This window comes from Platichthys flesus, chromosome 13 (assembly GCF_949316205.1).
Source record: "Platichthys flesus chromosome 13, fPlaFle2.1, whole genome shotgun sequence".
NCBI classification, from domain to species: domain Eukaryota; kingdom Metazoa; phylum Chordata; class Actinopteri; order Pleuronectiformes; family Pleuronectidae; genus Platichthys; species Platichthys flesus.
Genome location: NC_084957.1, coordinates 950762 through 968045, shown reverse-complemented (window position 1 = coordinate 968045; position 17284 = coordinate 950762). Strand labels below are relative to the sequence as shown.

The 17284-nt window shown below is 45.6% G+C and overlaps 1 protein-coding gene across 5 annotated transcripts in view; it reads right to left on the bottom strand.

Moving 5' to 3' along the window:
• The window catches only part of lrch1 (leucine-rich repeats and calponin homology (CH) domain containing 1), a 36379-nt gene that overhangs the window by 6855 nt on the left and 12240 nt on the right, over positions 1-17284 (bottom strand). For 2 of the 5 annotated variants that reach the window (XM_062402216.1, XM_062402219.1), the window contains exons 2-18: positions 13467-13611; positions 12082-12208; positions 11780-11885; positions 11061-11197; positions 10701-10831; positions 9772-9859; positions 9083-9188; positions 8374-8489; positions 6926-6996; positions 6737-6823; positions 6514-6591; positions 6352-6388; positions 4726-4789; positions 3816-3938; positions 2212-2321; positions 1687-1824; positions 1463-1540 (exon numbers count right to left, since the gene is read on the bottom strand). In XM_062402216.1, coding sequence (XP_062258200.1) covers positions 1463-1540; positions 1687-1824; positions 2212-2321; positions 3816-3938; positions 4726-4789; positions 6352-6388; positions 6514-6591; positions 6737-6823; positions 6926-6996; positions 8374-8489; positions 9083-9188; positions 9772-9859; positions 10701-10831; positions 11061-11197; positions 11780-11885; positions 12082-12208; positions 13467-13611 — 1742 coding nt within the window. The remainder of the gene's footprint in view (positions 1-1462; positions 1541-1686; positions 1825-2211; positions 2322-3815; positions 3939-4725; positions 4790-6351; positions 6389-6513; positions 6592-6736; positions 6824-6925; positions 6997-8373; positions 8490-9082; positions 9189-9771; positions 9860-10700; positions 10832-11060; positions 11198-11779; positions 11886-12081; positions 12209-13466; positions 13612-17284) is intronic. The other 3 variants (XM_062402218.1, XM_062402221.1, XM_062402217.1) reach the window with 2 other exon arrangements.

Here is a 17284-nt window from a genome sequence, read left to right as displayed (position 1 = left end):
CAACCACCTGCACAGCACTTCCTGTTTATTCCTGTCACGTGATGTTAATGAGATTGTGTCTGTGCGGTTGTTGTGTGACGTCCAGAAACAGAGAAATGTGCGTTTCACTAATTGACTGTGATCGGCCTGTAAACAGTGGTGACCTCAGCGGAGCCGGGTTTCAGCCGGCGCTGGTTCGAAGCTGCAGGAAGTCGCAGTCGACCGGTTCGTTCCCGCCGCTCAGTGTGGAGGCCACGCCCTCACCACCTCGCTCAGGAGGAGCCTGACCTCAGAAGGATAAGTCTGGCCTCCAGTCGACTCCAGAGGTTCACAGCCAGTGAACCTCTGCTGGTCCTGTTTTAGTCTGAAACTAACCCAGTGTGCGTCTGTGTGTTCTCAGGCCTGCGTATGGACGGTGACTGAATCTGAACCGGGGACATAACACTCCTGTGGACAGAGACATGTCACTGAGACGTGGTCGTGTGGGCGGAGCCTGAAGCTGCTGATCAGCCGGGGATGGAGGAAGCTGGAAGCCACAGGCAGCCATGACAGCGGTGATGAGTCAGTTAATGTCAACATTAATGACTCGTTTAAAAGCCATGACAACAAAAAGGAGGCAGGTATGAAATGAAACCAGTCCTGGGGATCAGCTGAGTTCAGATATAAACAACGTTAAAAGACCTTTCGAGTTTCTTATGGATTTTGAAAGAAGCCTTCAGGCGTCTCACTTCAGGATTTATCTCTGGAGCGTCACGTGACACATTGAAATCAGCCTCCTCCCAGATCTGGTGTCAGTTTACTGTCGTCATCAGTGTCCTGCAAAAGACCTCGACTTCAGTTTTCACCTCACTCACCAACGTGAATTATAACTTCAAGTCTTTTCCTCAACCCACAGTAACGTTCTTTATGTTTTGCAGGACACCTTCACAGATCCTTAATCAATACATAATCAATAATCATGCTGACGACAGCGTGGAGCAGCTGCGTGAGGGGGAGTGGCTCTGATGAACTGGAGGTGTTTTCAGGTGAAGGTCTGAAGATGGACCAGGGTGTGATGACCTCACGACCTGAGTCCTGATTTATTTACTTATCATTTTAACAATATGCCGAATCAGCGATGAAGCCTTGAATTTACAGTCGACTGTCGTGGATTAATGTGAAACTGTTGAAAACATGAAGATTCTCAGTCGACTTCTGCAGCTGTGGAACTTTTTCTATCTGTAATATTTATTTTAAATGCACATGTGAGATAATGATAAAGTTAAATTACAGCTAATGTAAAAACACATGTATCACGACTTGATTGGCTCGTGTTGGTGTCGAGTTAACGAGTCAAACTACAACTGACTGTTTCCTTCACAGGTCACCTTGGACCCACACATCCTGAACCACAGGAGGGTTCTGCTCTGGTGTAAACAACGACCTCCAGTTCAGAGACTCGGGTCGGAGCAGGAGCACAGGGACCGAACAGCTCAGCTCTTACCTGAGAGACACCGATCTTCCTGCAGGCGTCCAGGAAGTTCTCCACATTCCTCCGACACTTGGCCATGCTGAGTTTGGGCTGGAAGCACAAAGTCGCACAAAGACGCACAAAAATCAATATTTTCTACATATCAGAACAAATGTTCATGATCTGCTGCTGATAAACACAATCTTCAGCTCCAGGATCGTTCAGAGCGAAGAACCGGAGAAGGGGGGGGGACGCACCACTGCAGGCGAGGGGACGTGGATGCTGGCGACTGAGCGAGGACGAATGTGATTGGCCAGATGACAGAGCACGACGCCGTCCATCAGAGACGAGCCGAGGTCTTCAGGGAGGACGACCTTCAGTCTGCTCTCGATGCTCTGAGGGAAAAACTACATTTAACACACTGCACTCAAAAAACTACTGAACAGTAGATATTACCCATGATCCTCTGCTTCCTGACCCAGAGGAGCTGCTGCTGTAATACATCTTCATATTTTAAAAGTTTCCTGCTGAATATTGAAGATAAACTAGGTTTTTAATAACTTCTCAGTCTTTTTAACTGATCTACAGTTCTTGGACAGTGTTGGGTTTGGGTCGTGGTGGAGGATTCGTCATTATGGCGTTAGAGGCCTCCTCAAAAAACAAAAAAACAGCCACTACACTCCAGAATGTACAGAACTGGAACATTATGAAATAAGTGTCATATCTTTATGTTAAAGTAGAATTAGCTCTGACTCGGTGACGATGAACAATCAGTGTCTCACGTCTCTGAGCTGCTCCATGAGCTCCAGCTCTTCTCTCAGCTGCTCCATCTTTCTCCTGATGGTGAACTGAGGATCCACAGACTCCAGACTCTTGTGGCTCCGCAGGAACACTGCAACAAACACAACAACAACAACAGGTCAACAAGTCTGCAGGGACACAGGAACCATGTGACGGACTCACGCCCACAGAGACGACCCGGGGCCTCTGAGGAAGAGTCAAGAAGAAGAGGAAGTTGGCCTCACTAAGCTCACACTCATTTCTGTTGTCCATTGTCTATTCATTCATAACCTTTGTGCTTTGCTCTTCTGTCGTGTTCATTTTGTATTTTTTACTGATTTCTCTTCTTGCTGCTGTAACTTGGTCAATTTCCTGCTACGGAGAATTTCCCCAACGTAGAATCAATAAAGTTAAAACCTTTATTTAGTTATCTTATGTTAGAGGGTTAATAACATCTCAGGGATCAGTGACATTATATTACATACACATATAAATACACACAACATAAACTGTGGAGGATATTAACAGTAACTCGGTCCACAGTTCATCACTGACAGAGGAAAACCTTCTCTGCCATAAAAGATGTAAGACGAACACAGACAGAAGGAGAATAGGAGCAGCACAAGCCCCCCCCCACACACACACACACAGACACACACAGGGTGAGGATGGTTGTTAATGGGGTCAGCAGCAGACGATGTGAGCGTGTCAGCTCCTGATGAAGTCACTCTCCCTGAGGCCTGAGCCCATTATACACCATTAGTCATTATCTGATACACACACGCACACACACACGCACACACACGCATACACACACACACACACACACACACGCACACACACACACACACACACTCTCTCTCTCCTGGAGACACTGAAAGTAAGAGAACGTTGCGGTGCTACCAGGTGAACAACCACATGAGCTTAGTTCAAGTATCGACAGTTTATTGGGACACAACCTACACACAACGTTATCTTCTATTCAATCGTTAACATCTGCCACACACTGGTATTAAAGATGGACGACAGGACAGCTGCCGAAGGTGAAGAGCAAACATCTGCATCAGACAGTTCAGAGTCACACACACACACACACTCACACACACACACACACACACACACACACACACACACACACACTAACATGTGGTTTAAACAGCTTGAGATGAAAGCAGATTGTGTGTGGTGAAGCTCCACTTTCATCACACACACACACAGACACACAACCACAGCTGTTACATGTGGTCTGAGGCAGTGTCAGTTTCCTACAGAATCAGAAGAAGAAGCTGAACTGAACTTGTGTTCTCACCAGAGCTTCCCACCAACAGGAGGAGCTACAGAGTTTAATGAAGCTTTTAGATTTTGTCTTCATACTGTGATAATGTTCTTAAGATCTGTGAGTTGAAGCTGAAACCCCTTGTGAAACAAAACATGTATTAGACCATGAAGAAGAAGATTCAGTTTGAAATGGAGAAAAAACACGAACACCAGATTTCTTCAGTTTGAAGAGAAACACAAACTCCAGGTGGAGTCTGAGAAGAGGACGAGGGTCAGCTGACACGAGTCCCACGCCGTTAACCCGTTAACTGAAGAAGATGGAACCTACCGCGGCTGAGCGAGCCTCCGTCATTCAGGCTACGCGGCGTATCTCTACGGAGGGGCGAGGCCTGTGAGAGGAGGGAGGGGTCGAGACAGGAAGGAGGGGGCGAGCAGGGCAGCGAGGGCGGGGCTACAACCAGGAAGTGGGGGTGGTCAGAAGTGGGTGTAGCGTGTGTGTGGGGAAGGTTTGGAGCACCAAGGTGAACAAGGTGAACCCGGTGAGCAAGGCAAAGTTCATTCCACGAAAAAACACGCCCGAAAACACCAACAACACCAGAACCAGGGTCCGAAACAATGAGTGACAGGAGTGGAACCAGGGCGGATCACATGCATTCAGGATTTTAACATCGAAAGTCAAGCAGCAGATCAATGAGGAGCAGACGGATAAAAACAACAACGTGTGAATCGAAGAAGAAAAAGTGAAAACAGGGAAAACATGAAACGACAACACAGAACAAAAAAAAGCACAAAAACAAAATAAAGATTAGTCGCATTCCACAATACAGATACCTCAACATGCTGTTAGCAACATGTTAGCTTCATTAGCACTTAGCAACATTTCACAAAGCTAATAGTTAGCAAACAAATGCTTGATGGTTGCAGAGCTAAACACAGCGGACGAGCAGTGACCACGAAGCTGCACCGCACACGAGCTAACGCTAGCTCACACTCAGCGTTAGCATGGGTTCTCCCTGAAGCCGGGGACCAGGACAATCAAGATGTCCTGCAGCGTGTCAGTTTGAAATCAGGACTTAATGATTCCACCTTCAGATGATAAAAATATCTGATGCTTTGTAAAGATACAGATTTTAAAATAGGCGGCAGCACATGTGGATCGAATCCCACTCAGGCTACCTGCAGCATTTTATACATTCATGATGATCCCCCCCCCCACCACCACTCCACATCCAACTCACCTGACCGGGGCTTCAGTCCAAACGGCGGACTGCAGAGGGCCGGGTGTCCGGCGGCTGCAGGGCGCTGTGGGGACAGAGACACACGGTGAGGGAGACAGTTTCATGAGTGAAAACTAAAAGTGAAGTTTCTGTCTCGATGTGGGACAAACGACTGCACAGAGAAAAACCACAAACACACACACTGGTTCAAACTGGTTGAACTACCTCCGTCCCAAATTAACCATCATTCCTTTTATCCTGACTCCTCCGAAGTCACTGTGACCTTTGACCTCTGGATTCTAATCACTTCATCTTTGAGTCAAAGTGACAACTTGTTCAAATGTGAAGAAAAATACCTTAGAGCCAAATTTGAAATGATTCTATGTGTGCGTTATTAAGACAACGTGTTCACAAGGTCACAATGACCTTGACCTTTGACCACTCGCATCTAATCAGTTCATCCTTGAGTCTAAGAGAAAACACTTGGACCGACTCTAAAAGGAGGAAACTCTCTCAACATGTTCCTGAATCATTGTCAAGGACAAGAATGAGACGGACAACCTGAAACATGAACTCACTGGACAAGGGACAAAATATCTATTGTTTACAAACTGAAATCTTATTGTCAGACGTTGTTTGTTTGTCAGAAACAAACAAGACACTCGAACCCAGAGCGTTGGACACACGTGTCCCTGCTGCTGGACGACATGTGACACATGTGAGGCTCCGTGTGGTTCACTCGTCCAATAAGAGACAAACTCAAAGACACACGACTGTTCAGATCTGACACGACTGCAGACAGATGAGTGGGCGGGACCAACTCCACTGGTTCTACTGTAGGTTTACCTTGATTGACATATGCCACTGATACTCCCGACATGCAAGCTGGGCCTCAAACCTGGCCTTCTCTAGAATCATCTGTCTTTTCTTCTGGAACTCATGTCCACCCTCCTCCTGCGAGAGCTGCTACACAACGCAGCAAACGTTCAGGCCTCAAAAAGACTTAAATCCTCTATCACGTCCTTAAAGAGACTTTAAACAATATATCCAGGGACAAAGACACAAAGAGACAATTTGTTCTTTATCACACAATTAAACTTATCAAGGAAACTGTATTTAAGCCGAAGTGCAAACTCATCGGGGGGGAAACTGTGACACAGAAACAAACGAGGGGTGGAAATGAAGTTTGTATATATTTCATCTGCTTCTCCAGTGACATCATTAAACTTTGTTCTGTTTAACTTCATCTTAATCGACCTCTGAGCCAATCAGCTTCCATCTGACGGTGATTAACCTCTGGAGGCAGCGGGCGATATATCAGAGCTTCTGGTGAATCTTCAACAAGTGTGTTTCCACACGAGTCGAACGGTTCTTCACAGAAACACAAACAACGACTCTTTGTGTTTTAGGTTCAGAATCTTTTTAAACTCGTTTAGTCCTGAAGCAAAAGACGTGTTAAACCTTTAGAGTGAGATGATGTCATCGTGTTCAAGACATGTGACTGATTGAATCATTGTGATACTCGCAGGAAGGGTGAAGAGCATTATGGGAAATGTAGTTTGTTTTTCCTCATGTCTGCTGATGACAACCTGCTGTTCTGTGTCTTCATTCAGAGTGAGACAGGATGGACAGACGTGTGGACTTTACCTTGGGTGTGGTGGAGCCGTCATCGCTGTCCTGACCACTGAGGAGAGAGAGAGAAGCTTTTGGTGAAGCAGGTGAAAAACAACTGGCTGATGCACACAACACACACACACACACACAAACACACACACAACCACAGACAGACAACTGAGACTGAAGTCTTACTTGAGGGACTCGTCCACTGTGACCAGCTCCACCGGGTAGAGCCGGACTCCAGACACATGGTCCTGCTCCGTGGTCGCTCTGACACACAACAGACGTCATTAATCATCATCGGTCATCAACGCTACTTCACAGGTGTTTCACAATAAGACTGACTTGAGGTCAGTAGTGTCAGTGATCTGTAGACACTTCTAAAGGTGAGAGGACCAATCTGGAGATGTGTCACCTGCTGGGATCCTGCAGCAGCTCCACCGCCTCCTGCAGCTGGTTGATCATGTCAATGTGGAGCTCCGTGCCCCCGGGGACCTTGGACCTGCGACCACAGGAGTAAACATGTGAAAACGAAAATGGTAATAAATCATCATATTTAGTAATAATACATATAGAACAATTTTGGATCTGGAAATGAACTCACGTTTGTTTTGTTTGCCACGGTGAGTCTTCTTCTATCCTGAGGGGCTCGTCGAAGTCTGCTGCCGACCGACCCTGCACACACACAGACACACACAGACACACACACACAGACACACATCAGCACCAGCTGCAGCTGTCACATGACCAACAGAGACGTTACCACTCGTCCCAAATACACACACAACAATAAGGACACTGTGATAAATGTCTTTTCTCTGAAGCACGAATATCAGACATAAGTTCCGATTCTCAAACCCGACATTTGATCAAACTGAATGTTTTTAGATCAAATAAAACTCTTTTGATATCTGCTCTCTGACATCGAGACGAGTGTCTTCCACTTTTAAGATTTTGTGTTCAGATCAAACAATGAATTGATTCATGAAACTGGAAGAACTCAAATATCTCAGGATGAGAAGGAGGAGCCGTGTTGATGCTCCCACATGTTCCTCCTCCTGTTACATTACATTACATGTCATTTAGACATGTAATGCGACTTACAATTAGTACGCTCAACATTCATGATTTTAGGGGTTCAGTATCTTGCCAAGGACACTTCGGCATGCAGATGGGAGAGAGTGGGGTTTGAACCGGCAACCATCTTGTTGGAGAACCATCACACTAACCACTAGGCCACACCGCCCACTCGTTGTGAACGAGTCTGACCCGACAATCTGCTGCTGCTTCACAAACACTAACTACACAACATGTCAGGACACTATCTTACAGTGTTCCTGTGTGAAAACAGCTGGAGAGTCCGCTTGTCCTCTGGTGTTGTAAAGGTGGACAAGTGGACAAAATCCTTCACACTGAAACTGTCACTTAACGATGATGAACACAAACTCCTCTGAAGCAGCTGGTTGTGTCCGTGGCCTCGACACATGTGAAACGTCTTCTCGTCTCTTCTGGACAAGTAAAGGATTATAAATCAACATTTTGATCTCACACCACCACAGTAGATAAATGCTTAAATCTCAGTTTTAAAACCCCTCTGTTAAAGTAAAAAAACACGACTTCCTGTGAGGGAGGAGCAGCGCCCTCCTGTGGTGAGGTCGGACGTGTGGCTCTACAGTCCCGTCGTCTGAGACAGATGTTTTCTTGTGGTGAAGTTACAGCTTCACAGAAACAGAATCTTAAAGCTCCTCTGCTCTTTGTTTTGAGTTCCGTCCTTATTTGGTCACAGCCGAGCCTCCGCAGGGACACACAGGCTCGGTGACGTAACGTCTGGAACAGCCTCTCCAGCTGCTCCACAAACAACCCACCAAACTGTTTCACTCCTGAACTAAAGTAAACTCACATCAACACAGGGTGACAGTTCAGGCTCCGTTAAAACAAACCAGAGAGCGGAGCTGCAGCAGAGAACAGGTTCACGTAACTCATCATCATTCATGAACCATTTACTGCATCCATCTTTAATCTCACTCCGACACAAACAACGTGACCACTCGCCTTGATGTAGCTGACGAAGCGAGTGCTGAGAGCCGAGTCTCTGTAGCCGAACGGGTCCTTCAGGGCCTCGGTGGGGCTCTCCTCGATCAGACGCACCGAGTCCGAGTTCGGATCTGCTGGAGAGAGGAAGAGACGAGGGGTTAACGTCTCCAGCACACGAGGGGTTAACGTCTCCAGCACACGAGGGGTTAACGTCTCCAGCACACGAGGGGTTAACGTCTCCAGCACACGAGGGGTTAACGTCTCCAGCACACGAGGGGTTAACGTCTCCAGCACACGAGCAGGGAGTTGAACGGTGAAGCCAACGTTCACCTCGTGTATCGTCCTGAACATCGAGGAAGAGACGGTAACTTGAATGTCCTCTGCTGCTTCCTCTCTGAACATTTCTGTCTTCAGGTTCTTGTTGAACAGGAATCGTCGTCTTTACATTCTCTACGTCAACGTGTATTTCCACTGAACCGTCGACACATTGATGATGAATATTAGCATTGAAATAATATTCCTGTTGACATGAGCATGAAGACACTTGTGCCATTTTTGGGAAAAACTTCAAACACGATAAATCCGCTCTGACCTGATTCAGACTGATTGAAGTTTATATTTAAACTGAGTCTGTGGAGACCTGCTGTTAATAGAGTTCAACACTACAGACACACAACTGACAAGCTGTGTGTGTGTGTGTGTGTGTGTGTGTGTGTGTGTGTGTTACCTGTCAAGGAGCTGATGTGTTCACTGGAGTCGTCTCTACTGATTCCCTCCTCCTCTGTGATGTGGCTCATCGGCACATTGAGACTCAGACTGTCCTCGTCCGACGGCTGCAAACAACAACGATTAACAACACACAGAAAATCACAGTTCAATCATCATTCAAACATAAATATTATAAACAACTGAAGTTATCTATCAGGCTGAAAAACATGTGAAATTATCTAACATTTAAAGTAATTACATCACATTTGATGAAATGATTTATTATTTGTGATGATTAGAATGAAAACATTCACCTGAAGTGTTTAAACTTCGGATGAACTCACATCAATCTCAATCATCTGTCTTATTTTAATCAAATTAAATAATAAAGAATTTAAATAAGATTTACTTATTGATCGTTTGGTTCAAACTCGTCCATAATAAATTTAGTGAATATCGATGACAGAGAAGGTTAAAATAATCTAATTAAATTCAGCAACTTTTACAGATAATTAAGAGAAACATTCCCTCAGTAAAGAAATCTATGGATCATAATGTTCCTGCAGACAGACACAGGTCAAAATAACCAACATGTGAAAGAGCTGTTGAATACGACAAGAGGACAAGCTGTCGACGAGACGACCAAACAACAAGCGACCGACACACACAACCACACACATAGACAGACACACACACACGTGTCCTTACCTCGGTAGCAGACAGTCTCTTGTCTCCATTGTCGCTGCCGACTCCTGAGTCGCTGTCCTGCTTCTTCTGCTGCTCCATGTCCTCCACACTGCAGACACACAACGCAGGTTACACACCTGACACACATAGTGTGGGTGGGTGTGTGTGGATGGGTGGGCGAGTAACAGAGCGTGTGAGCCTCAGAGAGAGAGAGAGCGAGCACAGTCCTCCTCCTGTTCTGACTGCGTTCACACAAATGTGTAAATTCTCATTTCTTCTGTTTAAAGCTTAACGTGGATGATGATGGTAAAACGAGCTTCACTTTGACTCTCTCTCACTTGCGTCTCTCAAGTCTGATTTAATGGAGTTTAAAACTGACTTCACTGCTTCCTCTGGAGGAACGAGAGAATACTTCTTCTTTATGAAGATGTGAACTGAGCAAACTGAAGAGGAGAACCAGAACAGACAGAGAAAGAGAAAATACAGAGAGAGAAAAGGAGGACAAAAGAATCTGAAAACATAAAGACAGACTGTGGGATAATAAAGAGAGGAGTGAATACTGATCAGAGCCGGAGCTCTTCAGGGGAGCAGGAACTGTGCCCACGCGCTGGGGACATGTTCTGTGGGCGGACATTAGAGACTTCAACGTCCTGAGTGTGAGAAACCAGCTCAGCAGCGTCTTGTCCTCTTCCTTGTGTCTGTCCCTCTTCCTTGTGTCTGTCCCTTTCGTCTTTCAGACCAGGAGAGAAGATGGAAGACATGACTCCACTTCCTCCCGCTCTACCAAACTGTGACTTTAATATCTGGATTGAACGCTGCCCTCTTGTGGTGACGGACGGTTCTGCCTCCGCTCTGTCACGTGATCACTCATCACACTGTGACTGATGGTTACCACGACAACACTAAGTTTCCATCCCCTCTGTGATATTCGAGTTACCGCGGAGACTGACCTGCCGGTGCTGGGCCGTGATAGGCTGAGCCGCTCGATGACGGGCAGGTAGAGCGAGTCGGGCATCTTCTCACTGCGACACGCCTCCATGCTCAGATACTTGAATATGTGAACTTTTCCCTTCAAGCAGATCTGAGGAGGAGGAGAAAGATTTCATCAGTTTTCATTCGTCTCAGCTCGTTTATTTTTGACCAATCACAGAAGACGTCGTGTTTGAGAACTGTGTGACGAGCTGAACCAATCAGGACCAAGACATGAAGCAACAGAGGAGGGACGTTAAGAGAAGAAAACAGCATGATGAGGGGGACAAGCTGTGTGAGTTTGTGAGTGTGTGTGTGTGTGTGTGTGTCTGTGTGTGTACCTGTGCGGGTGGACTCTGCAGCGGGTTGTTTTCTAACTGGAGCGACTGAAGCTGCTTCATCTTCCTGAAACACACTGGGATGGTGGACACCTTGTTACAGGAGAAGTCAAACTTCACCAGAGGAAGATCAGCCAGGTCTGTAAGAAAGAACACACACACACACACACACACACACACACACACACACACACACACACACACACACACACACACACACACACACACACACACACACACACACACACACACACACACACACACACACACATCAGTATAGGTCCTAAACTCCTCCTCCTCAATGTCAGTGATGGGAAATGCACCAAACAGGAAATCAAAGTAAATATTAAATAAGTTTTGGTTTAATTAGTTATTTGATGATATAACATGGGCTGAGACCGACTCCTGATTGGTCGATACCAGCGTCATCACCACAAGATGGCAGCGTTTCTATCTGACACATGTTGACCTCGTGATCGTAGGAGGAGGCGGAGTCACGACTTTATTTACAGTGTCTGGTTCTAAAGTGGGCGTCTCCTCGTGGGCGTCAGAGATCTGTTTGTCTCTGAGCCGAGCGTCACACTGAGGGTTCAGGGTATTTCTGAGACGGGTGTGGCAGAGTTTACTGAGGAATCACACACACGTTTTAACAACACACAATAAAAGTGTGTGTCTTTCTGAAGAACATTTGTAACAAGGTTTGCTGATGTCATCACACTCACCCTCTGGCAGGACGCAGAGGAGGTTCCGACGAACGTTGAGTTCTCGTAAAGCTTTGAGTCGGCCGATGTGACGAGGAAGAGCCGTGATCTCATTACAGCTGATGTCCTGCAGGGGGCGAACACAACAACACGTGTGAGTCAAACCCTAATCAAGTTGTGTTAATCTTCATTAAACGAGGAAAGAAAAGGTGAGTGTGCATGTGCCTGTGTGCTTGTGCGTGTCAGTTTGTGTGTGAGTGCGTGTGAGTGTGTGTGTATGGTGTGTGTGTGTGTGTGTGTGTGTGTGTGTGTGCGCCTCTCACCAGCTCCATGAGGTTGTGCAGGTGTCTGATGGTCTCTGGCAGACTGACCAGCTTGTTGTTGCTGGCGTTCAGGACTCTCAGCGGTAGACCACAGAGACAGGCCGGCAGGGAGCCCAGCTGATTACGACTAAAACACAAACATCATCATTTACATCTTCTGACTTTATTGATGTGGAGCGAATTGTTCCGGAGACGAAGAAGAGGATCAGAACTCTTCTTCACTTTTCACCAGGAGACCAGGAGTCCAACTCATTGATGAAGAACATGAACAGTGATGATCTAAACAATTCAGGTTCAAATCAGGTCGAGCTTCATCATCCTGAAAACAACTCATCATTGACTTTATTCATTTGTTATTATTTATACACTTTGTCACTGTTCACCTGTTTTTTGCTTATAAACCAGAAATGTTCAAATTTACATAATAAATCGACGAATCAAAGGCGACGTTTAAATAAATCTGACTGAGAAAAGCAAAGTTCCCAGTGTCTCTAATCCAAGAGCAGCAGACGCACAAGCAACACACACTTTACACAAAACACACACTCAAACCACAAGACTGTGAAACTCCCTCTGACTCAGCTCTGAAAATAACATTCAGGAAACATGAGGGAGTTTATACAGCTGCAGACACACACACACACACACACACACACACACACACACGCACACACACACACACACACACACACACACACACACACACACAAACATACACAGAATGGAAGAGTTATATTACACTTTTATGTTGGAGACGTTTTAGTGATTGTGATTCTTGTCTCTCTGTGTGTGTGTGTGTGTGTGTGTGTGTGTGTGTGTGTGTGTGTGTGTTTCCACATTATTGTGAACTGAAAAACACAACTGTGAGTCTTCCTTCTGTCACATGGGGTCATGCTCACGTGGTCACTTCACGACCTCAGAGCTCAGGAGACGTTTTCAGAATCTGGATGTTTGTGACACTTAGAGAAGTTGTTCCTGGTTCCCAGAGGATGATCCTCCTGTAGCACAGATTAATAACAGCTTCCTGCTCGAGCTCCTAAATGTTCTGGTATCTTCACATGTGACGACTTGAAGATGAAGATAAACTTCTCTGTTTCACTTTAAAGAGACTAAAAATAAGACTGGAGAGGAAAGAAGAGTGTCCTTCCTGTTCTGACAGTGTGTGTGTGTGTGTGTGTGTGTGTGAGTTGATTTATTAAAGCTTAAAATTCAAATGGGATTAGCCTGCGTTTCTGTGACAACATTTAAAGACTTGCTGTCTACAGTGTTGAATATCCCACATCTCAAATTATACACACGCACCAACGAATAACACCTTTATTTTTGCTTTGTCACAATGAAGGCTGTGTGTGAGTGTGTGTGTGTGTGTGTGTGTGTCTGTGCACCTGAGGTTTAAGGAGGTGAGGGACTGCAGGGTGATGATGCCGTCTGGGATGGTCCTGATGCAGTTGTGATACAGGTTGAGTGTTTCCAGGGCCACCAGGTGACAGACCTCTGAGGGGACGTCTGTCAGTCGGTTCTTTGACAGGTCTGCAAACAGAGAAACAGGATATTAATATATATATATACATAAACATGAACATCATAAATAGAGCTGAGACAGGGTTTTATATATGAATGTGGAAAAGAGACAAATTCGATTGGTTCAAACATTGTAAACATTTCCTTATTTCACATCAAGTTGTTTCTGTCACTTCCTGTTTACTGAGCACAGGATGTAGAAAGTTTATGTTTATATTCTTTTATTTATTTTCATTTCCTCAACCAAGTACATTTGGTTGTGTGTTTAATTCATGGTTGAAAATAAAACTAAATAGAGTTTGTTTTTTTACTTTTGACTTCACAACAGTTGAAGACAATAGCATCATATTATGAGAGATACTAAAGTGAATGCCCTGTCAGTGTTTTGGTCTGATCCGGATCCCTCATGAAGCTGAACTGAAAGTCGGAGTCAGCTCGACCTCACTGATACAAATCTGCAGGTTCAACACAAACTGCTCAACAGCAACACAAGCTCGGCCTCTAACAACAAAGTGGAATCAACACTAAACAACGTTTCAACACAAACTGAACTTAAACTGACGACTCAGTGTAACTCGATGGATATTAAACTCCTCCCTTTACATTCTGCTCCAGAGGAGTGTCTTGGGGGGGGGGGGGGGGGGGGTGGGGCCTGGGGTCAGGCGCTCAGGGCCAGGGCTGATGACATCACATCCTGCTGCAGCTCCGCAGGACAAACATCAAGTGAAGTTATCAGCAGCCGCGAAATAAGGCGAAGAAATGTCAGGGCCAGTTTCTCACATCGTTCTGCAGAGGCTGAGCTCAGGAGCACGAGAGCTGCTAAACTTCACAGGAAAGTTCTGGTGTTGTGTTTTTGTGAGATCAGATTTCTCTCTGTACAATTAAAATACAACAAGGTCTTAAAAGGAAAAACAAAACAAGTTGCTTATCTGTGTTCTGATTTGCTCCTGACGACACAGACCCTCTCTAAACGAATGACACGTCACCAGACACGTGTGACATCACCGTGACCTTTGACCACTGAAATCTAACCAGTTCATCTGTGAGTCTCTAACTGGTCATCCTTCAGAGGCTGCATCTGAAGATGGACTGGATCCCAGCGGAGACACTGTCCCATCTCAGGGGCTGTTTCCAAATGAGACCATAAGTGTGTCCTTCTAGTGGAGGACACACTGGAGGACACAGTGGAGACGTCTTGTGACGAGACATCAGCAGCTTCATGTGGACATCAACTCAACCTAACCCATCAGAACTCCATCAGCAGGTCCAGCTGCGGCTCTGTGGCTTGGTCCGATGGAGCCTATGAAGATCGTGGGCTGGACCTCAGATGGAGGCGGCTCTGAGTGAGACACAGGATCCTGTGATTCTCTTCAGTTCATGAGGCCCAAAATGATCCTGTGATCTTGTGAGTTCACAGTGACCTTCCACCTTCACCCACCAAATCTAATCAGTTCATCTTCCAGTCCCAATGAATGTTGGAAGAAATCCCCTCAGGTCAAGATGTTGTCTCAACACTGAGCGGGACAGACAGCCTGAAACCGTGAAGCCTCCGGCCACCAGGTGTCGCTGGCACCACAAAGACGTGTTGTCTGGTGAGCAACTCATAAAAATGATTATCTGATTCAGAACTAGAAATGACCAGGATCATGACAAACATTAGATTATTAACAAAGACTGAACTGTGAGACAGACACAGACCTGAACTGTCCCGCTGCGTCTCAGCATCAGCAGCTCAGACGCAGCAATGCATCGTGGGTAACACAGTCACAGGAAGTGCTATTTTAAACTGTGCAGCTGAGAAACAAAGAGCGAGTCGGTCGAGCTTCATCCTCCGAGCAAACAGCAGCAGTCTGACTCACTGAGTGTGTGTGTGTCTGTGTGTGTCTGTGTGTGTCTGTGTCTGTGTGTGTCTGTGTGTGCTCCAGCACCATCACGTCTCTTTAACCTCTTTAATAATTCACTGAAAATCCTAATGTGGTGGAAGCTGCAGTGACCTTAATGAATAACACACACACACACACACACACAAACACACACATTTAGGCCACATCAGTCTCACAGATGTGTCAGGTTATATTAGGATGTGTCTAAACATGAGGTCATGTGAGTGAGATCATTTACACAATGAGACACACGCACCCACAAACACACGCTACTACCACTACTGCTACTACTACTACTAACTTGTGGGTTGAGTGAGTGACCCACAACAAGCTGTCAGAAGGTGTTGTGTGTAACTGATATTTATGATTTAAATGTGTAACTTGAAGATGGTTCCCTGTTGACCTCTACACTCACACGTCAGGATCGATGACCCCGAGGTCGACAGGACCATGAGATGATGACCCTCCAGCGTGTGACCAGCGTGAAACAACACAACTGAACAATCTGAACACAACAACGTGCTTCGGCTCCAGTGTCATGAGGCAGTGTGGAGTCAGGATGAACTCGTCTCATCTGTGTTTCTGTTCTGTGAGCTGGACTAAACCACTTCATCCCCTTGGACGTGTTCACTCGATAATTATCAATAATTATCACCATAATTGACACGTTAATATATTATTATATATTTGTATTATATTATAAGACTCATCATACTGATTTATACATTGGACTTTACATTGTATTGATGTAAGTTGTATTGCAGTAATTATTGATATTGTTTTATTCTCATCAAGGTTCATGACCTTGTGACCTCACAGAAACAATGGAAGTTAACCTTGGTTACAAATGACTAATCAGAGTGTAGACACCATGTGAGCAGTGGTGTGTGATTGTGTGATTGTGTGATTGTTGTACTGTACAAACAGGAATGTGGAGGCCGAGCAGCTGAGACACAAGAATGTCTCCTGCCCACAGAGTTCTGTTCAGGCTTTGACTCACATCCAGATCAGTAGTGATATCATTAGTATTATCACCAGCGTCTGTTGTCATCCTCTGTCTGTTAAACTACACAATATTCAGACGACTGTTTTAACTTTGTAGACAAATCGCTGAACAGGAAGTGATTCTATGAATGTTGCTCCCGAAGAGGAAAATTCTGCAGCGTCAGGTCGTCTGGATGTGTCTGAAGATCTCCTCAGGAACTATATATTCTGTGTGTGTGTGTGTATGTGTGTGTGTGTGTGTGTGTGTGTGTGTGTGTGTGTGTGTGTGTGTGTGTGTGTGTGTGTGTGTGTGTGTGTGCGCGCGCGTGTGTCTGTGTGTGTAACAGCTGCATCCTAGGGTTGTGCAGGAAAAGGCAGGACTCCTCCCTGCAGCACAATAATGACAGGCCTTACACACAACACAGACACACACACAAGTTTGTGTAGCTATCCTTGTTAGGACATTGCATTGACTTCCAGTGATTGTGGACGACTAAACCAGAACCTCATAGTTAACCTGAACCAGGACCAGTTCATACCTGAACCAGGACCAGTTCATTCCTGAACCCAATAAACTCCAATCTGCATCTGACCTAAGAGAGTGAACCAGGACGTTTAGCTTGATGGGACCAGGCTTCAGTCCCTTAAAGGTGTACTGGTCCTGAAAGGGTCCGTGTTTATACTGGAAAAGGTCATAAAGAAGAAAAGAAGAACTAGTACACACGCACACACACACACACACACACACACACAGACACACTCTTTTTTTCACAGTTGAGAGGACACACATTCTTTAACCCTAACATTAACCATCA